A 23,937-nucleotide genomic window follows, 5' to 3' on the forward strand; every position below is an offset into this window, starting at 1 on the left:
ACAACATTAACCACGTGTTTACTGCGACTGTAGAGGAGCTTCATAGTTTAACATGCTGGGCTATCCAGTGTGTTAGAAAGTGACGCCAAGGGGTCCTGACAAAACGTCAGTGTGTGACTAGTTGTTGGATAAAAAGCATTATATCTCTCTCAAAACTAAACTGTGTAATGAAAGCTGTCGATGTATGAACTAGCCTGGTGTGTGTAGCAGAATGAAGCGTGAATATTGATGCTTTCATTGTCATGTAAAGCTATTTTCAATTGATTGTTATATTTATGGGAGATGCCAAAAAGTCCTCCCCCCCAAAAAAAGGAAAATTAAGGAGCCAGATAATTTAGGTGTATGCCCTACATCAGGTCATGTTAGCTACTACACTACTATCTAAAATGTGTTGTCTAATGCTTATCTTATGCTGAGCTCATAGATAAAGACCAGCGAGACAGGTCTGACCAGTCTGTGTGAGTGTGTTGGGCATGCTGCCTGCAGCTTGGCTGTGAGGCGTGCAGTGGAAGTGTATATATGGGTGGAGGTGGTGTGGGGGGGTTAGATTACTTTGCCCTTTTGGGGAGGAATGTGTTGAAGGTCAGCTGAGAGCAATCTGACCTTCGACTGTTTTTGTCATGCTCAGTCCTTGTTGTCTGAGCTCCATTCGTTCTCTTTCTGAATGTTTCATGACTTTTCTGATGAGTAGACTTCAACGATTCCCAGATGTTTTACTCTTCTCTATCTTTTATGTGTGTGATTGTCTCATTCATCCACAGATGTGCAGTTACAGGCCGTTGTGCTTGACAATTAGTGTCATCATATCACAGTCTGCTGATAAGGGTATCATTACTGCTACTGAAATAGCCTCAAGTCAAGAGTGTGCTTTCCCTGGCTACCATGTTTACATCATAGCATTGTACCTCCAGGGGAAGATAACTGGGTGAATGATGACCCCCAACATGTTTCCACCTTTAAAGGAACAGTGTGTAACATTTGGGGGGATCTATTAGCAGAAATGTAATATAATATTTATAACTATGCTTTCTTTAGTGTATAATCACCTGAAAATAAGAATTGTTTTTGTTGGCTTAGAATGAGCCCTTCATATCTACACAGGGAGCTGGTCCACTTCATGGAGTCTGCCGTTTTGCTCCGCCATGTTTCTACAGTAGCCCAGAACGGGCAAACCAAACACTGGCTTACTCAGTTTGTTGAAATCATAGACTGCATAAAATATGGACATAATCTCTGTGACGTCACCCAAAGGTTTCTGAAGAGCCGTTGTGAAGCTCAAAGTGGGTGGCTCCATCCATCTGCCATCTTGTTAGTGACGACATGGCTTAACACCCGGCTAATCCAAATGGGCAAAGAGACGGATCGTCGGTGGAGCTGAGGCGGGTCGGGTGACGCAGCAGAGCAGACAGCTAGCAGACAGCTAGCGACCTGAGACGGCACCCACCTGTCACTCAAAGCGGCCACGACCTCATTATGCCTAATTTTGAGCCGTAAAGCTGAAGTCGGAGAGATTGGAGCAAATATGATTAAAATAAGTTATTTTTATAAAACGGTCGCTATATCGTGACAGTAGTACATGAAACAGGTAACCTGAAAATAATCATGTCCTCTGTGTCCTCCGGTGTCCTCCAGTGCTCCTAACGGCATCTGCAAGATGTCACAGACTGGAGGAAAACAAGCAGTAAGAGCTGATCTGAGGTCTGCTGTCCAGCTCCAATCACTCGCGAACTCCAACCAAATGGTCAAACTAGGCAGCGCAGATCAAATATGAATCAATATAATGTTACGTTAAGACATGTTTATTTCTGCTGCAAAGTTGGCAAGCCCCCAGGAAGAGCGCCGGGCTTTGATGCAAATTTTCATAGTGGCCAAACGGTGCTACTACAACTTCCGTGTCCATCATGTGATGCCATTCGGCCTAAAAAGACTTTTTCCGTACTAATGTCACCAAAACCTACATCCTGTCCCTTCAACGTTTTCAACAAATCTTTACAAATTGATCTACACTGAACACAAAAATGCAAGTTCCTCCCATCTGAGCCATGAAACCCTGAAACTCACAGTCTCCACAGGTCTCTTCTTGGCCTCCATCACTAAAGCCAGGCAGATTTATACCTGTGCATTTCCATTTGCTAATCGTACTGTACTCAGATGCATATTCAGTGTATTTACAGTAGCTCTGAGTAATTACACAAAAGTATTCAATGTAGAAAAACAACTTTGTAAGGCTGCACCAGTGAGTTTGAAGGTGTGTCTCAATAAAGTGGTGCACAGTTATGCAAATCCAATTCTAAGCAATTACCTCAGATTAGAGATTCGCTTTCAATTGGATATCATAGAGTTCTGCTTGTTTACATGCAAAAAGCCTGATTAATCAATAGTGACACTAAGTTGTTGCACATTTAAACACAGAAAAGAAAGTAGCGTGAATACTTTTACAGGCACTGCTGCAAAACAAGTTCTGCAAGTTACACTGCTGCTTGGAAACTTCCAACTCTTCCTGTTATGTTCCTGTATGGAAATAAGTTTTACATTGCAACATTCAACAGTGAATATGTGGTATCCTGAACATGCATGTGTTATTTTATGTATTAATTAAAGCGTATCCTGTAAGGTAAGTATTTATAGATGTCTTATTGTCTGAGAATTTTAGTGTTTAATATTGGAGATTGTATATACTGTCTTTGAAATGTCTGCACCGTATATAGTATCGTACATTGAACCATAAGTGTCATGAAAAACGGTACAACTTGACACTTCAGTAGGTTCCTCTATCAAAAAGTAAGCACAACTACAAGCCAAGTATACCTTTCTGTAGGCCTGAGGCAAGCATACTTAATTATACTTTTCTTAAGTATATCTCGATCAAAAGATTAAATAAGCCAAGTAAACTTAGATTTTCGGTATACTTCTCAGTATGAGCCAAGTAGACATTTCTGTATGCTTGTCAGTATGAGCCAAGTATACTTAGATTTTTCTGTATACTTGTCAGCATAATCCAAGTATACTTAGACTTTTCTGTATACTTGTCAGTATGAGCCAAGTAGACTTAGACTTTTCTGTATACTTGTCAGTATGAGCCAAGTAGACTTAGACTTTTCTGTATACTTGTCAGTATGAGCCAAGTATACTTATTTTCGGTATATTGAATGTCATGTGAGCCAAGTATACTTATTTCCTGTATACTTGTCAGTTTGAGCCAAGTATACTTAGACTTTTCTGTCAGTATGAGCCAAGTAGACTTTTCTGTATACTTGTTAGTATGAGCCAAGTATAGTTAGACTTTTCTGTATACTTGTCAATATAAGCCAGGTATATATACACTTTTCTGTATACTTGTCAGTATGAGCCAAGTAGACTTTTCTGTATACTTGTAAGTATGAGCCAAGTATACTTAGACTTGTCTGTATACTTGTCAATATAAGCCATGTATATTTACACGTTTCTGTATACTTGTCAGTATAACCCAAGTAGAATTAGACTTTTCTGTATACTTATATGAGCCAAGTATACTTACATTTGTCTGTATACTTGTCAGTATAATCTAAGTACTGTATACTTACAGTTTTCTGTATACGTTGTCAGTACAACCCAAGTAGAATTAGACTTTTCTGTATACTTGTCAGTATGAGAACCAAGTATACTTATTTTCTGTATACTTCTCAGTATAAGCCAAGTAGACTTTTGTTAAGTATGTCTCTGATAAGTACATAAAAAAGGAAACTGAAAGTATACTCTCTTATTCCAAGCTTAAAAGAAGTATACTAATAGCACACTTGTGTAAACTTCTTTTTGGTAAGGGGGCTGTCAGGACTTGTGGGGGCATTTCTCAACAGTGACAGGGTAGCAGGGTGTCTGGGTGGGTGGGGTGTAGCAGGAGGGTGTAGTAGGAGGAGGGTGCAGGTAGGTTACTATACCTCACTCCATCTCCATCCAGTTTAGGAGAAACTCTTCCTCCAGCAGGTCCTACACACACACATACACACACACACACACTGAAGTGGGTGTGCGCAGGCTACTCTACTGTACGGTGAAGAAGAGCTGCTGCTGCTGCTGCTGTTGGACGCACGTACACACACACACACACCGACCATCAGACCAGACGCTCCACGATGAGAGGCTGCAGCCGCACCAAGCTCACTCACAACCAGGACACAGCAGGTAAGATACTCTATAGTTGTGGATGCTTTAGTGCATGTCAGAGTTTATATTGTGCATGTTTAATGTAGTGGATGACAGAGAGAGAGAGAGAGAGAGAGAGGCTGGTTGAGCAGACGTAAACAAGAGCGTGAGACCTTTACCCTACATTACAACAACACGCGCAAATCTGTGCGTTTATTATCATAACCAGCCTCATTTAGAGCAGAGGGAGTTGTGCTTTAGGATGATGCAGGCGGATGCTTTTTGGGGCTGCAAAAAATATTAATAATAATAAAAAAAAAACATCTAAATGCTTCATGTCGCCTGAAGATGATCGGTTTTCTTCTCAGTTATTTTTTATTCTCCATATACTGATTATGATGGAGAAGCTGCTGCTGCAGAGGTCGATGCTTTATTATATGCTTTATTGCGTTTTCTGCATGTTTGTTGTGTTTATGGATCATAAATTATGCTTGTTGTTGTTGTTGTGGAGCTCAGACTGGGCTGCTGCGATAATAACATGTATTCTTCTTATTCTAAGCACTATATATGTATGTTGGTTCGTGCGTAAAAACGCGCCTCTCATCATACTGGTGGATGTCGAGTGTAAAGTTAATATACTATATTTATATTGGGAAATGACTTGTATAGTATAAGAGGCTGTAGCTAGCTGCAATCTGGCAGCAGCTGTGAGGAGGAAGAGGAGGAGGAGGAGCTCAGAGTCGTTTCCTGTTCACGTCCCAGTGTAAAGAATGCATGATGACACCACATTTAACCTCACTGTCAACTATCTGACTTATTTCACACAGTGCGCATGCGAATGACATGGGAACTTTTACGCAGCTGACATTGTCCAGTTATGTGCCACACTTTTCTGTACTGCACTGCAGTGTTTTTATATTACCTAAAGGTAAAAGGCCATTTATTTATGGAGCTGATGACATATATTATAGTCTACAAGCAGTTAGGGAATTTGATGGAGAGTATTTAATTAGAAAAACCTCCATCTCGCCATATTTAGGTCACAGGCCCTGTTGCTCTAAAGACTCACTAAAGCTTAATATAGTCAGTGCATCAGATAAATCTATAAGGAGAACAGATGGGCAGATTGTACAGTGACTTTTCACTATTGTATGCACAACTGCACAGTGTAATTCAATCCAATACAACACCTCTGCAAAATGTCCTTTCTTTGTAAAGCTTAGTTATAATTAGGGCTAACCCAAATACTATTTTTTTTGGGCTTCAAAGCTTAGGTGAGAAATATTCAAAGGTATTTGAAGCTTCAAGGTGCAGCAGGCGGATCTGTTCTTCTGTCTTTTTGTCTCCATCTCCAACGTTTCAGTGTCCAGGACAGTGCCTCTGCTGCAATACTGAACACACACACACCTCTACACACAACAAACAGTGATATCTGTCTGAGAAAAACTAATAATAATGAATGTTGAATATGAATAATGAATAATTTTGTGGGATTATTCCTTATTTCATGAGCTATTTGGGGATGTATACATTATTATGATATACATATATATATATATATATTAAAAAAACAAAAACAAAACCCCCCCGAAGCATTCGAATACTGATTTGGAGGTCGAATACCATGGCAACGGTCAAAGCTTCGACGCATCAGTCCTAGTCGTAATGTTTATTTTTGTTGACAATATGTTAGCGTGGCTTGATCTCCATGGTAATTTCTTTGCCCATTGTGATGTGGTGGAGTTACTGGTCTGCATTCATTTAAAAGGCACTACATTATTAATATTAGAAAACACCCTTATATACGAATCCTGACACCTTAATTCCCCCTAAAAATCTGAACATTACAAGCATTACATCTATATATAGGAAATATGGAAATTTTTGCAGGGCTGTGTTTGAGTTGGACTGCATTACAGATGTTTCTTACAAACTGCCTGGTAGTTTATGAGGCTGGGTCAACTGAGGTGAACACATATACAGAGGAAGAGGGAGAGTAATGCTGCCATCTCATGGGCAATGTCAGCTCATGCTTGTTCGAGGTTCAAAGCAGTCATTGGAAATGAAAATCCTTTACCAATGCTCATAAAACATGTATATATAAAAGGGGAAATCACACGAGCATAATGAGGATCTAAGGCATAAAATAGTGCAGTTAAAATAAATATAACGGTAAGTTTGGCATTTCAGATAGGTAAACTGACAGCAGGATGGCAGGATGGCAGGATGTATGTGCATGATGAGAAGTAATATATGTACACTGAGGTGTAAACAGAAATGTAGTATGTAATAATGTTTGGATTAACTTTAACCCATTTGTGCCCGCAACTGAGTTTTTATATTTTCTTCGGTGGAAGTGTTCTCTGAGCTCGCTGAAGCACAAATGTGAAGAAATTTTCAAAATTGGTAAAAGGTTTGGCTGAAAAGTGAGTTTTTCTTATGATACTATATCTACAGTTATATTTGGGTTCATGGGAATACTGTTTTTGCAGTAGACTCTATTATATTTTAGGAAAAAACAGTTGCCTCATGTGCCCAAATACTAGATATAGTATGATAAGAAAATAGCTGTATCTCAGAAACTACAAGGAGCACAATCAAGTATATGGTATCTATAAACTCATAACAAATATCAAAGATATGCACACATATGCATTGTACAAAATATTTCCCATGGAAAACATTTAGTAAACAATGTTAGCGTTTTTCCTCATTTTTCAAAATCCTGACTTTGACTATTACTGTGATAAAAGTGTGATTTCAAAGTTGTACTGTTAGATACTTGCCCAAAGTATGTCCGTACCAAATTTCAGGATTTTTGACCAATCAGAACAAATGTTGTGGCATTTTTCCTGATCACACTAAATATAGTCTTTGGGCACAAATGGGTTAATGACCTCAATAAGATAAGAGGTTTAAAACATTTGTCACTTAGTGACTGCTGATCTGAAAACTTGCAGTACCAAGAGATACTGTAGATGGCATTATTGTCACAATACTTGTCATAGTAGGAAAGGCACAGGCATGACTAGTAATATCCGTTATATTCACATGTTCCAGTAAGTCGTGACAGTGAGATAGTGAGTCAGTATGCACAATACCAGGATACTGAAGCAGCTAAATGGAATTCAGCCATCACTAATGTTATTTTTTTACATTTCTTACTGTGACAAAATGTCTTCTGTGAAAAAGTGCTGGTACAATTTACAATCAGCAGAAATGCTGAAAAGGGACAGTTAAAAAAGAATCAATACTTAACGTACTGGTTGAGTTTGTATTCTATATAACACACAGCCAGTTGTCTTGTTTCTTCTTTTCAAGAGACCCAGAGTTTAGGTTGTCATGCTGACCTCAAGAGGCTGGATAATAATTAATTGGCAACGTTGGACCATTCAATGAACCTTTTTCACATTTTGAGTCGTTATAGCAGGAAATTACATCAATTAAAATCAATTAAATTAAAGATGGCACAGTTCCATGCAGCTATCATTGGTGCTATTAGTTACGTTTGTGCCTTTCCTGTTGGTGCTTAGTGTTGCGAGGTGGCTCGATACTGCCCCCTACTAAATTTCAACGAAGCAGCCCTCTCGGTACGTTTTACCTAGATGTACGAAATTTGGTAGGCAAATGTATCACATGTAGACTTTAAAAAAAATCTCTTGGGGCCATGCTCTAAACCCAACAGGAAGTTGGCCATTTTTTATTTTGTGTGATTTTTTTCGTGTAGTAATGGCCATTTCCAAGCTCTGTACTTTAACAAACTCCTCCTACAGATTTAACCCAATCAATTTCATATTTGGTCAGTGCAATCTGAAGACCTTTGTGATGAAAAGTGGTTAAAAGCTTGACTTTTTATGAAACAGCATTGACGTGGCGTGGCAGAGAATTTACATGATTAGCCATTGAACGACAAACTGTTGTAACTCGACTGTACTGGTCAAATCTGCCCCAAACTTGACCTACTTCATAGCAGTCCAGGCCTGAGGACATCTACATGGCAATATGGACTCATAGTCATAGCGCCACATAGTGGACACAAAAAGTGACGCTGTCATTTCCTGTGCCACTCAATCCATGCAGGAAATAACTTCTAACTAAACAAAGGTGCGATGGCCCAATCATCTCTGCTTGCAGCTTTAATTATGCTTGTGCCTTTCCTGTTGTGACATATCAAAGTGTCTTTTTGAAAAGGGTCTCTATTAAACCTGCAGTTGGCATAATATTTTTGGCATGACCTGTGATTGGCCAAAGTCTCCCGTCATGGGCTGGATTCATTAAATCCTGAAAACAGAGCCGTGAGGAGGTGCAGAAGTCTAGTTTTCTATCAGACCACTTGAATTACAATATGCTGAAAGGTTATTATTGAATTTTTGCCCAATGATGCCAAAAATATTCTGCCTAATGCAGGTTTAATTGGCAACGTTAGATCATGCAATGAACCTTTTTCCACAGCAGACATTTTGAGTCGTTATAGCAGGAAATTACATCAATTCAAATCAATAAAATTAAAGATGCCTCAGTTTCATGCAGCCTGAATTACTGTTAGGCTACTAGTTACGCTTGTGCCTTTCCTTGTCCCATATTGTAAAAAGTGATCATGTCTTTTATATTAAAAAGCAGGTTTAAGTGCTACATAAATATTGTTAAACTATCAAAACGCTCAATATACGGAGAAACACACACAGCCCGTATTCAGAAATTGGGCGTTCGAAATAAACAGTTAGGATTTCTGTCCATTTGTGATGTCACAAATATACAATATTTACATGGTTTTAAACATAAACATTCTAAATGTGTCCCAGTTTATTTCCTTTTGCAGTGTATGTAAATAACATCAGCAGTCAGGAAGTAAACATGGACCCAAGCTGTTGCCTAGCAACACAATTCCGTTGCAATTCTGTTCTGTTGAAATCCACTAAAACGGAGCGTTTCAGACAGAGGGGAAATACAGGTATATTCAGACAGACAGGATGAGGAAAATAATGTGTTTTTTGAACATTAAAGCGTGTAAGCATGTTCTAGTAGAAACACAAAATACAAATATGAACCTGAAAATGAGCATGATATGGGACCTTTAAATTAAAGATGCCTCAGTTTCATGCAGCCTTCATTATTGTTAGGCTGCTAGTTGTATCAAAACTTCTTCTGTGAAAAGGGTCTCTATTAAAGTAGCAATATCTCCTGAAGCATCTAGCACAAGTTTTATAAATTCAGGAATATTACCATAGAGGCTACCTGCCATGTCAGAGTTACATCTCCACGATCAAACAAACTGTTGTTATGGTAACAAATACATGTAAAACAATGTATTGTAGGCAGGTGGAACTGACGTCCGGCCGGACCTGTACTGTGGTACACTGGCAGTGATGAGAGGCAGCTGTTGGCGGGCTGCGGGCGCTCTGTCTTGACTTTTTACGCTTCACTACATAGTTTTTTCATTGCGCCTTATAAAGCTTGTGTTTTGCGGCTGAGCACAACTCACGTCATTTACGGTAATGAAGCAGAAGCTGCGCTGCGCCTGTACTGCGGTCATTACGGTACGACCGTTGGTTGCCAGACCCAGAGCACGTGACAGCAGCGCTGAAAGAGAGGTCGGCTCATCTCCATCACCACAGAGAGAGAGCAGAGAGCAGCGCGGATGAAACACCGGTCACATTCAGAACAGCATCACGGGAAAAGGCCCCGTGTTCCCGCCGCGGCCGCCTCCACCTCCACCACCTCACCACCAGACTCAATGGAGGACAAAACCCCGTCCAACCCGCGGGAACTCACCCAGAACCCGCTGAAGAAGATCTGGATGCCGTGGTGTAGAAACGGCCTTCCAGAGAGACACATCTCTCAGAGGAAGGGTGCGTATGACGACGTGGCGTCACCTGTTAACGTCTCTATTTAAAAAGATGTGATATCTAGCTAAGAGATGTCATTTCTTTCGACCTAAGTTCACGTAGGAAGCCAGAAGCACCGCGGGAACTTCATAATTACTGCTAACCCGCCTGCTAGTAGCACACACCTCCATTAGCAGTGATGTGTTAGCTCTCCAACGGTAGTAACGGTTGTAAAGGTAGTAACGGTTGGTACGTTAGTAACGGTTGGAACGGTTCTAACGGTTGTAAACACGTGGGTCGCAGAGTTCAGATGATGTCTGGCTGCTGTTGCTGCAGCCATCTGGGTCACACAGTTATGTTATATAAGGATCCACATGATGCTCGCATGGAGGAGAAAGGACTGGTACTAGTAGTGGATGGGGTCAGCAACCTTTACTATCAAAAGAGACATTTTAGGCAAAATAAAACAAAAAACAATCTGTCTGGAGCTGCAAAACATTTGAGCATTGTGATGAAGGTAACACAGTTTATAGTCTTAGTATATAGTGTATAAGTCTAATGCAGTGAGGGCCAAAGAGACAATGTACTACGGAGTATTATGGCCACATTGAGGGAAAAAACATCTGAGATTTACAGAAAAAAGTCGTAATATTACGAGAATAAAATCATAACTTAATGAGAAAAAAATCGTAATTTAATGAAAATAAAGTCATAAATGTAAGTGAGAAAAAAGTCATATTACGAGCATAAAGTCATGACTCAATGAGAAAAAAAGTCGTAATATTACAAGAATAAAGTCATAACGTTACGAGCATTTTTTTTAATATTACGAGAATAAAGTAATAACTTTACGATAAAAAAGTCGTAATATTACGAGAATAAAGTCATAACTTAATGAGAAAAAAGTCGTAATTTAATGAAAATAAAGTCAAAAAATGTAAGTGAGAAAAAAGTCGTATTACGAGCATAAAGTCATAACTCAATGAGAAAAAAAGTCGTAATATTACAAGAATAAAGTCATAACGTTACGAGCATTTTTTTTAATATTACGAGAATAAAGTAATAACTTTACGATAAAAAAGTCGTAATATTACGAGAATAAAGACACAACTTAATGAGAAAAAAGTCGTAATTTAATGAGAATAGTCATAACTTTACAAGAAAAAAAAAAAGTCGTAATATTATGAGAATAAAGTCATAACTTTATGAGAAAAAAAGAAAATAACTCGTAAAATTACTACCTTATAATATTATGACTTTATTCTCATAATATTACTACTTCTTTTCTCATAAACATGTGACTTTTTTCTCGTAATATTATGACTTTCTTCTCGAAATGGCCCTAATACTCCGTCGTACCGTCGACCTACAACAATGATAAATAAAAATGAAAATGTAAACAAAAAACAGTTTTCCATTTTTAAAAATCCACAGGGAGCCACTGGAGAGGGGTTAAAGAGCCGCATGTGGCTCCGGAGCCGAAGGTTGCAGACCTCTGATCTAAGGGATGGGGTGTCCATCTCATTGTGTGCACAAGTTAAGCACTAATGTTAGCTGTTGTTGGTAAACAGCTGAATTGTTGATCCCTGCAGTCATGTGAGTGATCTGCTCTCACATTTGGTGTGAATGGTCAGTCAGTGTCTCCTCTCTGTGGACTGACTGAGGAAGGATTTTTTGAATCAGATAGGCTTTAAAAAATACCAATGGAATCATGAGCTTGTGGTGGGTAAATGGGTCTGTTTGTGTGGAGTGAAGCTGGTTGGTAACCACAATACAATCAGGGAAGTAGTTGTGAGAGGTACCTTTTGTAATGTTTGTAATTCATGCACCTGGACAGACTGTTGTGCCCTTCTTTGATAGTCTTTTTGCCATGCTTTTACAGACAGGGAATGTTAAAACATAGGGCTGGGTATTGGCAAGAATCTGGCGATACAATACGTATCATAATATATTGCAATGCTGTAAGCAAGGCGATATATTGGGATTTTTAAAAAAAAATCTAATTTCAGGAAAATTGTCATAGTGTAAAGAACACATCAGAATACGCGAAAATAGGACATTTTTTACTGCATGCAAAGAACTGCATGGTTTTTGCCCAAAACTGCATGGGACAGCGGGTAGGTTTTTCCTTTGTGTATTGGCCAATACAGAGTACCGATCTGATGTCTAATTAATAAGCCGAATGTCTCACTGTGTGGAAGTGACTGGGATCATTCTTTTATGTGTAAGGCAACATAAGGCTTGACTTAAACATCGCTTTCCTAACAAATAAATACATATATATATTTACTGGATTGTTATTTATTATTAAAATAATAGATCGTACACCAGCAACTTGATAAAAAATTCTTCAAAATTAACAGCAATTATATTTCAAGCGTAAAACTTTTGAATGCAGCAACAAATTGGTAAAAAATTAAACCGGAAATAAAATTCCCGTAAAAAATTGAATGAATAGAATTGAATTGATCGGCTCCATTGTCCCCAATACCCGGTCCAGCTATTTGAGTCAATATCGGCCTGGTATCCGATCCGGTATTGGTGCATCCCTAGAAAATACACATAGCACCCATAAAAACGACCTCGCCCTCTGACCCAGTCATCTGTGCACACACTGAGTGTTGAAACTAGCTATTAGCTGTCTCCAGATGTCTTGAGTAGTTAAAAGTGCAGCGTTTCACAACCCCTCGGGCACAGCCTGGTGCCCCCGTGACCTCTGCTCCTGGTTTAATACAGTCTCAGAGTGGTGTGATGTGGGACTTTGTCTTCATGGCACAGACAACACTGGATCACGCACACATCGATAAAGGACAATCTAATATTTAAGTTAATATTAACTCTTATAAACGGTGTAAGATGCAAGATTGTATAAGGGCAGATTGGAGGCATATTTGCAACCTTGAGATACACTTATATGCTCGTACTGAGGTGTTACTCATTTTACAATGAAATCAGTTTTACATCTTTTCATTGCATTATTTGTGATCAGCTGACAGAAACTTTTTTCCCCCTCTCCATTTGTCATTCCAGTATGTATGACCAACTGTCCCACCCTGATCGTGACAGTGGGCCTTCCTGCCAGGGGGAAGACCTATATCTCCAAGAAGCTGACCCGCTATCTCAACTGGATTGGAGTGCCCACCAGAGGTAAGACTTTTCGAGCTCCAGTGAACATGAATTCTAGAGAATAAATCAAAAGTTTCATGCTAAGACCAAGATGATCTCAAGTGTCCTTGCCTCCATCTTTACCGTAGAGTTCAATGTCGGGCAGTACAGGAGAGAGTTTGTGAAGATCTACAAGTCCTTTGAATTCTTCCGTCCAGACAACGAGGAAGGGTTAGAGATCAGACGGTAAGAGTGGCGACTGGCCTCGTGCTGCCTTCATTTATTCAGCCACCAACCATGTGACATTTTGGACTGATGTTATCTGTGATCTTTACAGACAATGTGCCTCAGCAGCATTGAACGATGTGCGACAGTATCTCACAGAAGAAGGAGGCCAAGTGGCGGTGGGTCAAATGTTAAATGCTATTTTAGTTTTGGTGTTTCCAGTAGCTCAAACACAGCGTGCAATGCTAAAAAGCTTATCCGTATTGTCTGTGTTAAACAGGTTTTTGATGCAACAAACACCACCAGAGAAAGGAGGGAAACCATCATCGAGTTTGCAGAACAGAATGGTTTTAAGGTAACTTGTTGGGTCACAACTCTGGGAGGTCGTACTGCGTTAGCTGACATTCACACTAAGCTTAATTTCTTCCTTCTCCTCCTCTTCTCTCAGGTGTTCTTCGTGGAGTCTGTGTGTGAAGACCCAGACGTCATACAGGAGAACATAGTGGTACGTTTACTTGTTGATTTTATCTCAAGAGAAAATTAACTTCTGTCCTAGTTGTACTCACTCCTCTGCTGTTTTCTCTGTTCAGCAAGTGAAGCTGGGGAGCCCCGACTACACCAACTGTAACACAGAAGAAGCAGTTGAAGATTTCATGAAGAGAATCAAGTGTTATGAAAACTCCTACGAGACGCTGGATGAAGTCCTGGACAGGTGAGGTGAAAGCTGGTGTGGACAATGTGTTAGGAAAGGAATGACACTGCAATGTCAAGAATACGGGAATAACTAACTTAGCATATGCAAGTACGCTCTGGTCTTTTCATCAGAACAATGGGGCAGAAATTTAGTTTTTCTTTCCGGACAGCCCCTAAATTAGAGTATTTTGGTTTTTGCTCATGTTTTGCAGATCTATTCAATTCAGAAATATTTCCACAGGTTGTTATGACATTAATTATGTAGAATAGTCCTCTGAGTCAGTGCTGATTTGCTTTTCAAATAAGATCAGGACTCTTATTTGGAAGGAGGAACAAACATTTGCCTGCCTTTTGCCTAGAATGAAGATGTTGCCCAACATGAACAGTGTTTTCACATAATCACTTAATCTGAGAGAAGGGAGATTTTAAGATTTTCTAGCAGTCTTTCTGCTGTTGCTGAAATAACAAATGATATTCATATCGTATTATTGGTACCATCATTATTTATAATAGGCTTGTGCAGTGATTCATTTGTATTCTTAAACAACTAGTTATGCCATTGTTCTCTATATTTATACGCTGGTTTTGGCTCAATCACATCAAACAGTGTTGAACGGGAGACTTAACGGGTCTGTGGTCTCCTCTCAGGGATCTCTCCTTCATTAAAATCATGGACGTGGGTCAGCGGTACTTGGTCAACAGGGTGCTGGACCACATCCAGAGCCGGATTGTCTACTACCTCATGAACATTCACATCACGCCGCGCTCCATCTACCTGTGCCGCCACGGTGAGAGCGAGCTCAATGTCAACGGTCGAATCGGAGGAGACTCGGGCCTCACACCGAGAGGCAAAGAGGTATGTCAAACTTTTCAACAAGAGATATGTCTTCAGTTTTGTTTTTCTTGACTAGATGAGTTAATTTTTCTTTTCTATGCAGTTTGGGAAGAAGCTGAGCCATTTCATCCAGGCGCAGGGCATCAGCGACCTGAAGGTGTGGACCAGTCAGATGAAGAGGACCATCCAGACAGCCGAGGCTCTCAGTGTGCCCTACGAACAGTGGAAGGTCCTGAACGAGATCGATGCAGTGAGTACAGTGTTCTTGGCTGCTAAGCACAGTTGTTTGCTGACATGTGTGCGGCGTTGACAAAGTTTTAATCTGTGTGTGTGATGTCATTTTAGGGCGTGTGTGAGGAGATGATGTACGAGGAGATCCAGGATCACTATCCCCTTGAGTTTGCTCTGAGAGACCAGGACAAATACCGCTATCGGTACCCGAAAGGAGAGGTCAGTGGCTAAAATCCAACGTAATATATTTTGTCTAATGATGTGATTATGTAACTGTTAAAGTGTTTTTTTGTATGTTATTGTTGATGCTTATGGACAATGTGTCTCTGTTTAAATTTTGGAATTTCCTAAAGCAGAGTCGGTCCCCCTTTGTCAATATTAAGGACACACTCTCTTTCCTAGAAACTCACACGTAACCACAAACACAATTAAACGGCGTCCAGATGGCTACTGGCCACTTATTCTCTGCTAATGAGCCTCAGCTAAGACGAGCAGCCTCTTAGACAGATTTGGCTAAACACCAGATTACAGTAAACAAAGACTTCACATTAGTCTGAGAGTGTGGGGTGTGTGTCTGAATGCCGGCTGGTCTGTTCTCACTTTAAGTTCATCCCATTACCTCTCCATTACTCTAACAGGGGAAGATGGATATGGGCATTAGTTGGGTTGCCCAGGCCGACAGTGCTGATGTAAGGCTCTGGGGAATCTTGTTAAAGATGGTGTTGGTGTAGACAGCCTGTATGGATTTTTCCACCTGCTTAATCTGTTTAACTCAGATGGATTACTCAGCAGGATGTGTAAAGAAAATGGATTGTATGGAAGTTCCCTTTCTGTTTTATTTATTCATTGATTTTACTTCACATGTAAAAATGTTCTTCTCAAAATATCTGCAATCTGAACAAAGCTATCATTAGCTTTTAATAATGATTATCAGTTTAAAACCTACTCTGCTTTCCGCCTGTCTGATTTGCCTTTTTTGTGTCTTTTCTGACTCAGTCCTACGAGGACCTGGTGCAGCGGTTGGAGCCCGTCATCATGGAGCTGGAGCGGCAAGAGAACGTGCTGGTCGTCTGTCACCAGGCCGTCATGCGCTGCCTGTTGGCCTATTTCCTGGACAAGACAGCAGGTTAGTCCTTTTTAACTGAACCCCTGAAGGCAGGAGTCCTTAAAGGGATAGTTCGGGTGTTTTGAAGTGGGGTTGTATGAGGTACTTATCCATAGTCAGTGTATTACCTACAGTAGATGACGGGTTTGGAGAAGCAGACAGGAGTTACCACTCAAAATCAAAGCAATGCACTGCTGTGGACTCAGTGCTGTCTCTCGCCATCAGACAGCCCTTTCCGATGGCGAACTGAAGCCGTTGCATCCATCTATGCTCTCGCTAAAACCACCAGACTCCATTGGAAAAAAAACTGTAATTTTATAGTATATAGTATAGCTGTCTATCTCTTTTAAGTAGGACATTTAAACAAACATACATAAACACAAGTCATGTTTAGTTGAGTTCTTCAGAAGTTGTTGAACAGCACTGTGAGAAATGTAGGAAGTCACCAAATTCACTAAGTAGAAGTAGATCAAGTCATTTGAGAGAAACTGGTTGAGTGAAGTTTACAGATCACATAATAAAATAATCTTGAAGGCAAATTTTTCCTGTTAGTCACATGGTTACATTTTCACTGTAATAACCATCATCTTAGAAGCCCTCATTTGAAACCGTTTGGAAAAGGGCAGGCACTTTAAAAAAAATACTTGGCAGGTGATTGGATGAACCATCAGTCAATCAAACTCTTTCCAAAGCCAGTCAGAGGAAGAGTAAAAACATGTTTTCCGTCGAGAAAAGCCTTCAGTGCCGCTATTTGCTCTTCTTTCAATGAAGAAATGCTCTCAAGTTCTGATATAAGTGATGCTATTGCAGCAGCTACGCTAACCTCTTCAGGAGTCGCTGTTGTTGTTTGGAACCAACCGTTGCCTCTCTGTGTCGTCGAGTCTCACACACCTATAGGCCACGCTCGTAGCTGCCAGTAGCTCCTCACAGGACGCTGATCTGGCTGGCGGGACACAAACTCCTTACTTGAAACCCGACAATGTGGGCTTTCGTGTGATAGTACTCGCTTGATCTTGTGCTATCGTGAGAATCCAGCTGCCGTGCAAGTTAAAAGTATTTATGCCTCGTTTTGAATAAAATGTTTTATTATGAGGCATTCTGTGTAAAGCTGTGACATACTTTCATAGAGCCCAGATTAAGAAGTGTGTTTCACTAATGGCAGACTGACCTGATTTCATGTTGTGGGCACTGTAGCAAAAATATCAGATTAAAAATAATTTCTTTTTTATTCATTCCTTTTTTCAGAATACGGTGTATACAGTATCTCATGACTAGGGAAGTGTATCATTAGGATTTCATTGCTACTACTACTACTCTTACTGATATTCCTTATCAGTCCGGCTCTATAGATACTTTTATCAGCTCTTTTATTTTGTTATGAAATAATAAATTTTTATTTAAAAAAAAATATGATATAAAAAATAATTAATTCAGAACAGGTTTTGAATGTACTAATATTTTAAATGTATCAAAAATATTGTTTCTAGAGCAGCAATGTTTACAACAGCAAAGCCACAATATAAATAATCTCCCTGGAAACAAATCTAAATATAAAAATATTGCTGCCATCAAAACTGAGTGAAGCTTAAAAAGAATGAAGAACAGTCACCAGCCCAGTCACCTTCTGCTGCTAATGTGGATTAGCTTGTTCATAACGATTTACTGTTAGCCTAATGCGGACTGTGGACTCAACAGTCGAAATTTTGAAAACATAAACTTGACTGCAAGTGTCTGCTTGTTGAACAGACATTTTGATAAATGATTCCCGTCTTTTTACTCATTAAGATTTTATTGCACTTACTGTAACGAGCATAGTTGTTAACTCAATTAAAATATTTCCTTCTCTACTGTTGTCTTTGCTAGAAAAAAGAAAAAAATCCTAGATTAAAAGTAGTAATTTGAAATGGAATGAGAGTTCTTTGTTTGTTCGGGTATTTTCATGAACCTGTGCATTTGTCTCCACACAGAGGAGCTGCCCTACCTGAAGTGCCCGCTGCACACAGTGCTGAAGCTAACGCCAGTGGCCTACGGTACGACTGCTCTCCTATTAGCACATGATGCACCTGATAAATCTATTTCTAATGAACAGTAATAAAAAATACTCCTGCCGCCTGAACTAATGAAACAAATCTTCTGTGTGCTCAGGCTGTAAGGTGGAGTCCATCAGCTTAAACGTGGACTCTGTCAACACACACCGAGAAAGACCAGAGGTGGGTAAAACGACGGCATACAGCCACACACACAGTAACCACACACACACAGTCAGCACACACACACGGTACATCTGAGCTACAGTTGGTGTGACAGCCTCAGGTGCTGAACATCATGGAGTCACATGTGGTATTTCACAGCAGCCGCAGTTCATTCTGATGGCTGTGTTTCTATAAGCAGTAGTATGAAACGGTAATGAGCTCAGAGCAGGTTTGTGTGAGATTATATGTGGATTATATGTTATCAGCACGACAACAATGACTAATGCTCCGATTGCTTCTAACGTTCCACATTTTCACCCTCACACCCTTTAGATAAACATCCCTCTGAGTGGATCATGTTACAGTTTCTTACAGGATTTGATGCTGAAAGTCTCTGATAACAGAAGTCACAATGATTGTTCTCAGAGAAATATACCCGACGTAATGCAAATGTTGGCTTTGGCAGCAAGTGTTACGTAGGGCTGTCCTCAACCAAAGAAATGCCATACCAATTTTGTTAACTAATTGATTAGTTTATTTAATCGACTTGGGATGTCACGAGAACCGATACTTTGGTACCAAGTTGATTACAAACTTCAGAAAATGTGACTGTACTCGTTTTTCTACAGTACCGCAGATACTGTAGGTATCGCCAGGGCTCGACACTAATGGCGAAAATGTGTTTGGGACGCAGTAAACTCACTATCGACGCATTCAGAAGACACACCCTATTTTTTCCCTGATTATGCTCCAACCAACACATGTGAACAACTAATCCGTGTTGAAATCAGCAGGACGAGATGCAGTTAGCGTTAGCTGTTAGCTCCGTGCAACACTGTGCTGCTTACCGGCTGCTAACAGCTAAAGTTAACTAGCTCTTGTCCTGCTTATTTCAACACGGGAGGTGCCATCAATTTACATTATGATGCGTTCAGAAAAAAATGAGTATTGGGCGAAGGTGAATTCTAACATTATCATGATGTGTTCAAATGTAATCTTGTAAAATGTAGTTTTTGGGGAGAAACCTGAATAAATCCAGATGTTTGAAGGAGATGTTTTCACAATAATATAAAATAGATAATAGAGAGGGAATTATGACCCGTTTAACTTCCTAACAAAAAACAGTATGCTAACGGTAATAAAAGGAGTGTATGTTGAAGTACATGAGATTTTTTTTCTTTCTTTTTTTCGTGGTATCGACTTGGTATCGAGAATTGTGGAATTTCACTGTAATCGGTATTGCCTACCAAATTTCTGGTATCGTGACATCCCTATAATCAACGGATCTGTCTCCACAAGATCTGTCCACAAAGAATCACACAAAAGCACCTCTTTAAATCTTGTGTTTACCAGAGATGTGCTCATAAGTTTCTCGGAAATAAGTCATTCAGCATGAAAAAAGCATAAAAAAATGACTAAAATGACCAATTAGTTGAGTAATCGACAAAGAGTAGGCAGACAGTTTTATGGCAGTGAATATATGTACCTTTTTATATGAGTGATGTAATGTAATGTTAGGCTTAGAAAATCTATACAATCAGGATAATTCATTCACACTTGAGGGTGAAGTTTGTGATTTTTAGATGATTGTCCATTAACCCTCTTTTTCTGGGATCGTAATGTTTTTGTAGCTGAGAAATTGCCTGATTTTCTAAGTAATCATGTCTGCAGTGGTTACATTTCTTCTTGACTTGCTCTGCTAACACACAACTGACAGACACTGGCAACGAAGACGGAAACAAAAACACGCCTCTGAACTTAATCTGTCTTTCCAAGTCTTGGTCCAGTCTGTGTGCAGTGGATTTCATATTTCCCATGTGTTTTGATCCCTCCCCCTCTTTGTGTGCTTTTTTTTCATCAAACAGAACGTAGAAGTGTCGCGGATGTCAAAGGAGGCTTTGCTAACAGTGCCAGCTCACCAATGAAGCAGTTATCCCCCCTCACACTACCCCCCACCCCCATCCTCCTTTACCCTCCTTTACCCTCCTTTATGCACACTGTACCATACAGACGCACAATGTACCTGCCACACTCAGCAACCATCTAGTCTTTCTTCTCCACCTTCCTTTGATTGAATCACTCCTCACTGCTCTGATCTTCTGTGTGTTTACTCCACTTTTATTTTAAGACGTGATGATGGTGGTAATTGACTGGAATCCAGTTTCTAATTTTCATTATTAATCCTACAGACACAGATCTTGTGTCTTAAGCTCGTTCTCCCATTTTTGGAGAATGAATAAAAAGCCAATGAAGGTGTTTTTGTTTTTGTTTTGTTTTGTTTTTACTGTAATCCCAACTGTGAAACAGTGAAACTCTCTGCACCTTTTCTGTTGAAGTAGCGATTAGTGATGTTTTCTCATTGATCTTGTCTGTTGGAACTGATTTTAAAATGTCAACTTTTAGCAGTGTCTCATCACTTTATATTTCTGTCAAGTCAGGACACTTTAATCTTAGTTTTACAGCACTGCACAACACAAAACAAGGTTGTGCCATTTTACATTTTGCACATAAATAAAATCAACTGTTTACTTCCTTATTAAATGTCCTCTTTGACAGTTTGTCTCTAGTTTTACGATGTCTAACACTGTCGAATGAAGAAGTACAGACATACTTTATTTTATTGTGTTTTTTGTTCAACAATGTGAAGGCTCTTACAGTTTATTCATATCACTGATCAGACATAAGAGGAGATATTTCTGTTTGTTTCTAAATAAACTCCACTCAACCATTTCATGTATCCTTACCACACTCTGCTTGTGCTTCATTTTTTAGAAAATCTGACATGAAAGCAGTTTTCTTCTTTAGGATCTTGGGTTAAATACTTTTACTTTGATAGTAAATCTTCAGATAAATTACGTCCAGCCTGCTGAGCTGGATATTTCTTACTCATACTACTTAGAGATCAAACGTGGCCGACTACTTCCTTCCTAACTGTGCTATCCACAGATCAGATGTTCAGTGCAGCTCCCTTCCTGCTTCCTCTGCTGTGCAAACTGAAGACTCAGATTTCCACATTCATTCATTCATATGCAAAGACTCCGCTGCTGCCGTTCATCAGCCTCAACAAAACGCTCACTGTGACACACACACATTTCTTGGGTGCTGATATTCACAGCTGGCACTTTGCTAATAGACTTTTTTTAGAAGATAAAAGATGATTCCAAAATATAATAAAAGTTCACCAGGACTTGCTGCCATGTAACATGGTGTGATCCAAATAAACACATCATGCTTATAATAATAATAATAATGTCACTTTATGCTGATGTCTGTGAGATATGAAATAGGTCTGGTAATCTGCATTTTAATGAGTTTTCAAAGTAACCTGAAGCATCCAGTACTGTTTCAAACATGTTGAAACATCTGGCCAAACTGTAGATGCATCATTCAAAAAATAAAAACGTTTCTAATATGACAATCTGTCTTTTAAAACCATGACACATGGTATACAGACTACAGCACCCCATCTACCTTTCTAGAAGTGTAATTAACTTGCAACGCTTTGTTGTTTCCTCGTGTGTTGGTACACATTTCATATTTATTCAAAAGGCATCTGACCGAATCATTCCTCTTTCCAGAATGTGAACGTCCATCGTACGACTCGAGACGCCCTGCAGACCGTGCCCGCTCACCTCTGACTGCAGTCGGACCTTTCGTTCTCTCGCTCCCTTACGACGGACTCTTGAGGTCATTTCACTTCACACAATCTGCACAACTTGTTCACAGTGGTGACCGTCTGGGTGACGTGCCTCCTCCTCCTCCTCCTCCTTCAACACCTCTGCCACACACACCTCTCTGTAACCCTTATGTATGTCGTTTTTGATTTGAAGGAGCTCAACCTGAGCATGTTATGTGTTTGGGCCTTTGAAGGCTACACCGTGGCACTCCGGTCCTGATTATTTATCAATCAAACACTTCTTGTCTGTTTGTTCTCTATTATTCAGTATGGTTACAGTGTGTTGATGTTATGCAGCAGCAGAATTAACACTGAAGTGTTAACCGTGTGGCTTCTTCACATGATCTTTCTGCTGCATGTTACTGTATCGTGCAATCATTGTTTTATGTGACCGTGTCTTCAGTGATAATGTGCAATTTGAAAGTTAATACTTGATATATTTGAAGGAAAACTATTATGAAGCTTATTATTTTGTCTATATGGTGATTCAATGAATGAAAGGATGGACTGGGTCATTATTATTATTACTATTATTAATTAATTATGGTGAAAACAAACTTAAATTTTACACAGATGGGTTAAATCAAATCATGGTTTTCTTCGGATTATTTTACAAACAGACTTTAGATGAAATTTTAACATTTTTTTGTGAAGAACACATCTGTGCACACACAAGGTATTGGAAAAGCAAAAAATGCAATATTAGCTCAAAGCTGTTTGTTTTGATGTGTGTCATAACTTCAAAATGTACGTCCCAGCTAAAGATGTGTTATTTTTATAAAACAAATCTCTCATTATAGCTGTCACTATGGGTTTAATTATTTATTAGGGTTGCACTGATTATTTTAAAGTGGCAATCTCAAGGATTTTCATTTAAATAAATGTCTGTTAAGTCACTATTTATTGCTGAAGGAGGTAACACAATGGTGATTGAGCCCACTGATGTAAGTATTGCATTATTTATATATTTGCAACATTATGAAATGGGTGTCTGGGGAAAAAAATCCTGTATTACAGTTTTTCTCTATTGTGCACACAAAAAAATAGAAAATATGCACTAAATTCTCAAAACTTGAAGCTCATGTACATAGAAATAGAATCTTTCTATTTTATTTTTATGCTCATGTATCAACAAAAAGACTCCAGACTGCTAAACTCTAAGAACATTTCCATTGTTTTCACTCAAATAGGACGGAAATCTAAAGGATTGCCACTTTAAACCAGCAAATATTCACACTTGAAAATCTAGAACCAGTGTATTTTTGCTAAAAACTAAAAAAAAAAGAAAAAGAAAGAAGAAACAATCAAATATAAAAAATTGATGCTTGTTTATTTTCTGTTGATGAATTGATTAATTGTTTCAGCTCTGTTATTTACTGCGATCGTGTGGAGGTGAGATATGCCAGCTGATGGAGGTTGGATGGCGTCCACAGAGTCCTGGTTGGTGAGCCTCTTTTGTTTCTCTGTCACATGGGGGTTCCCTGCAATGAGGAACTGGTGGAGCACGAGGAGATGGATGCTGCATGAACAGCTTACATGGTGTAAATATATGTGATCATGAGGAGGGAGAGTCCAGTAGATAATGTTATCTGTTATTAGTCAATATTGCCATTTTCATAAATCAAAATGATGCCATAAAGCTCCTCTGAATTCCCAAAGTAATTGAAAATCCTTCTTCAGCCATTATAACTTCAGTGCAGTTGAGCAAGGCAATTCACCTCCAGCAGTAGCAGGGGTGTGTGTAACTATAGAGCCCACTGGTTCCCAACAAGGGTGTCCCATCCCCCACTAGGGGTCGCCAAAGCTTCACAGGGGGTTGTGAGGCATTCTTGATTTTTTGGGCGTGTAATGCAACTTTTTAAAAAAAATATACAGTTGGCCTATATCTCAGCATTTCATTCATTTCTGTGAGGAAAACTAAATCAAAT

General features: G+C 39.4%; 2 protein-coding genes across 5 annotated transcripts in view; both read left to right on the forward strand.

Annotated features, from left to right (window-relative positions):
* The window catches only part of LOC119492355 (inositol hexakisphosphate kinase 2-like), a 1,011,171-nt gene that overhangs the window by 127,087 nt on the left and 860,147 nt on the right, over positions 1-23,937 (forward strand). The window lies entirely within an intron of this gene.
* On the forward strand, positions 3,948-22,806 carry pfkfb4a (6-phosphofructo-2-kinase/fructose-2,6-biphosphatase 4a). Of its 4 annotated transcripts, none has more exons than XM_037775778.1 (14): positions 3,948-4,161; positions 12,978-13,094; positions 13,202-13,298; positions 13,390-13,456; positions 13,558-13,632; positions 13,726-13,782; positions 13,868-13,989; positions 14,619-14,826; positions 14,909-15,055; positions 15,151-15,255; positions 16,033-16,162; positions 18,109-18,171; positions 18,287-18,351; positions 21,912-22,806. In XM_037775778.1, the coding sequence occupies exons 1-14, from the start codon at positions 4,113-4,115 to the stop codon at positions 21,969-21,971; spliced, it is 1,362 nt and encodes a 453-aa protein (XP_037631706.1). In that variant the 5' UTR covers positions 3,948-4,112; the 3' UTR covers positions 21,972-22,806. The 4 variants fall into 4 exon arrangements, with proteins under 4 accessions (XP_037631706.1, XP_037631636.1, XP_037631568.1 ...); XM_037775708.1 differs by lacking the exon at positions 21,912-22,806 and adding an exon at positions 20,199-21,074 and having other exon boundaries at positions 3,952-4,161; XM_037775640.1 differs by lacking the exon at positions 3,948-4,161 and adding an exon at positions 9,616-9,971.

Source organism: Sebastes umbrosus, chromosome 1 (genome assembly GCF_015220745.1).
Source record: "Sebastes umbrosus isolate fSebUmb1 chromosome 1, fSebUmb1.pri, whole genome shotgun sequence".
NCBI lineage: Eukaryota > Metazoa > Chordata > Actinopteri > Perciformes > Sebastidae > Sebastes > Sebastes umbrosus.

Coding starts and splice junctions, on each gene's coding strand:
- pfkfb4a (XM_037775640.1), top strand. CDS start 9,761: ATGAAACACCGGTCACATTCAGAACAGCATCACGGGAAAAGGCCCCGT. Junction 9,972..12,977: donor ACACATCTCTCAGAGGAAGG/GTGCGTATGACG, acceptor TTGTCATTCCAG/TATGTATGACCAACTGTCCC. Junction 13,095..13,201: donor GATTGGAGTGCCCACCAGAG/GTAAGACTTTTC, acceptor TCTTTACCGTAG/AGTTCAATGTCGGGCAGTAC.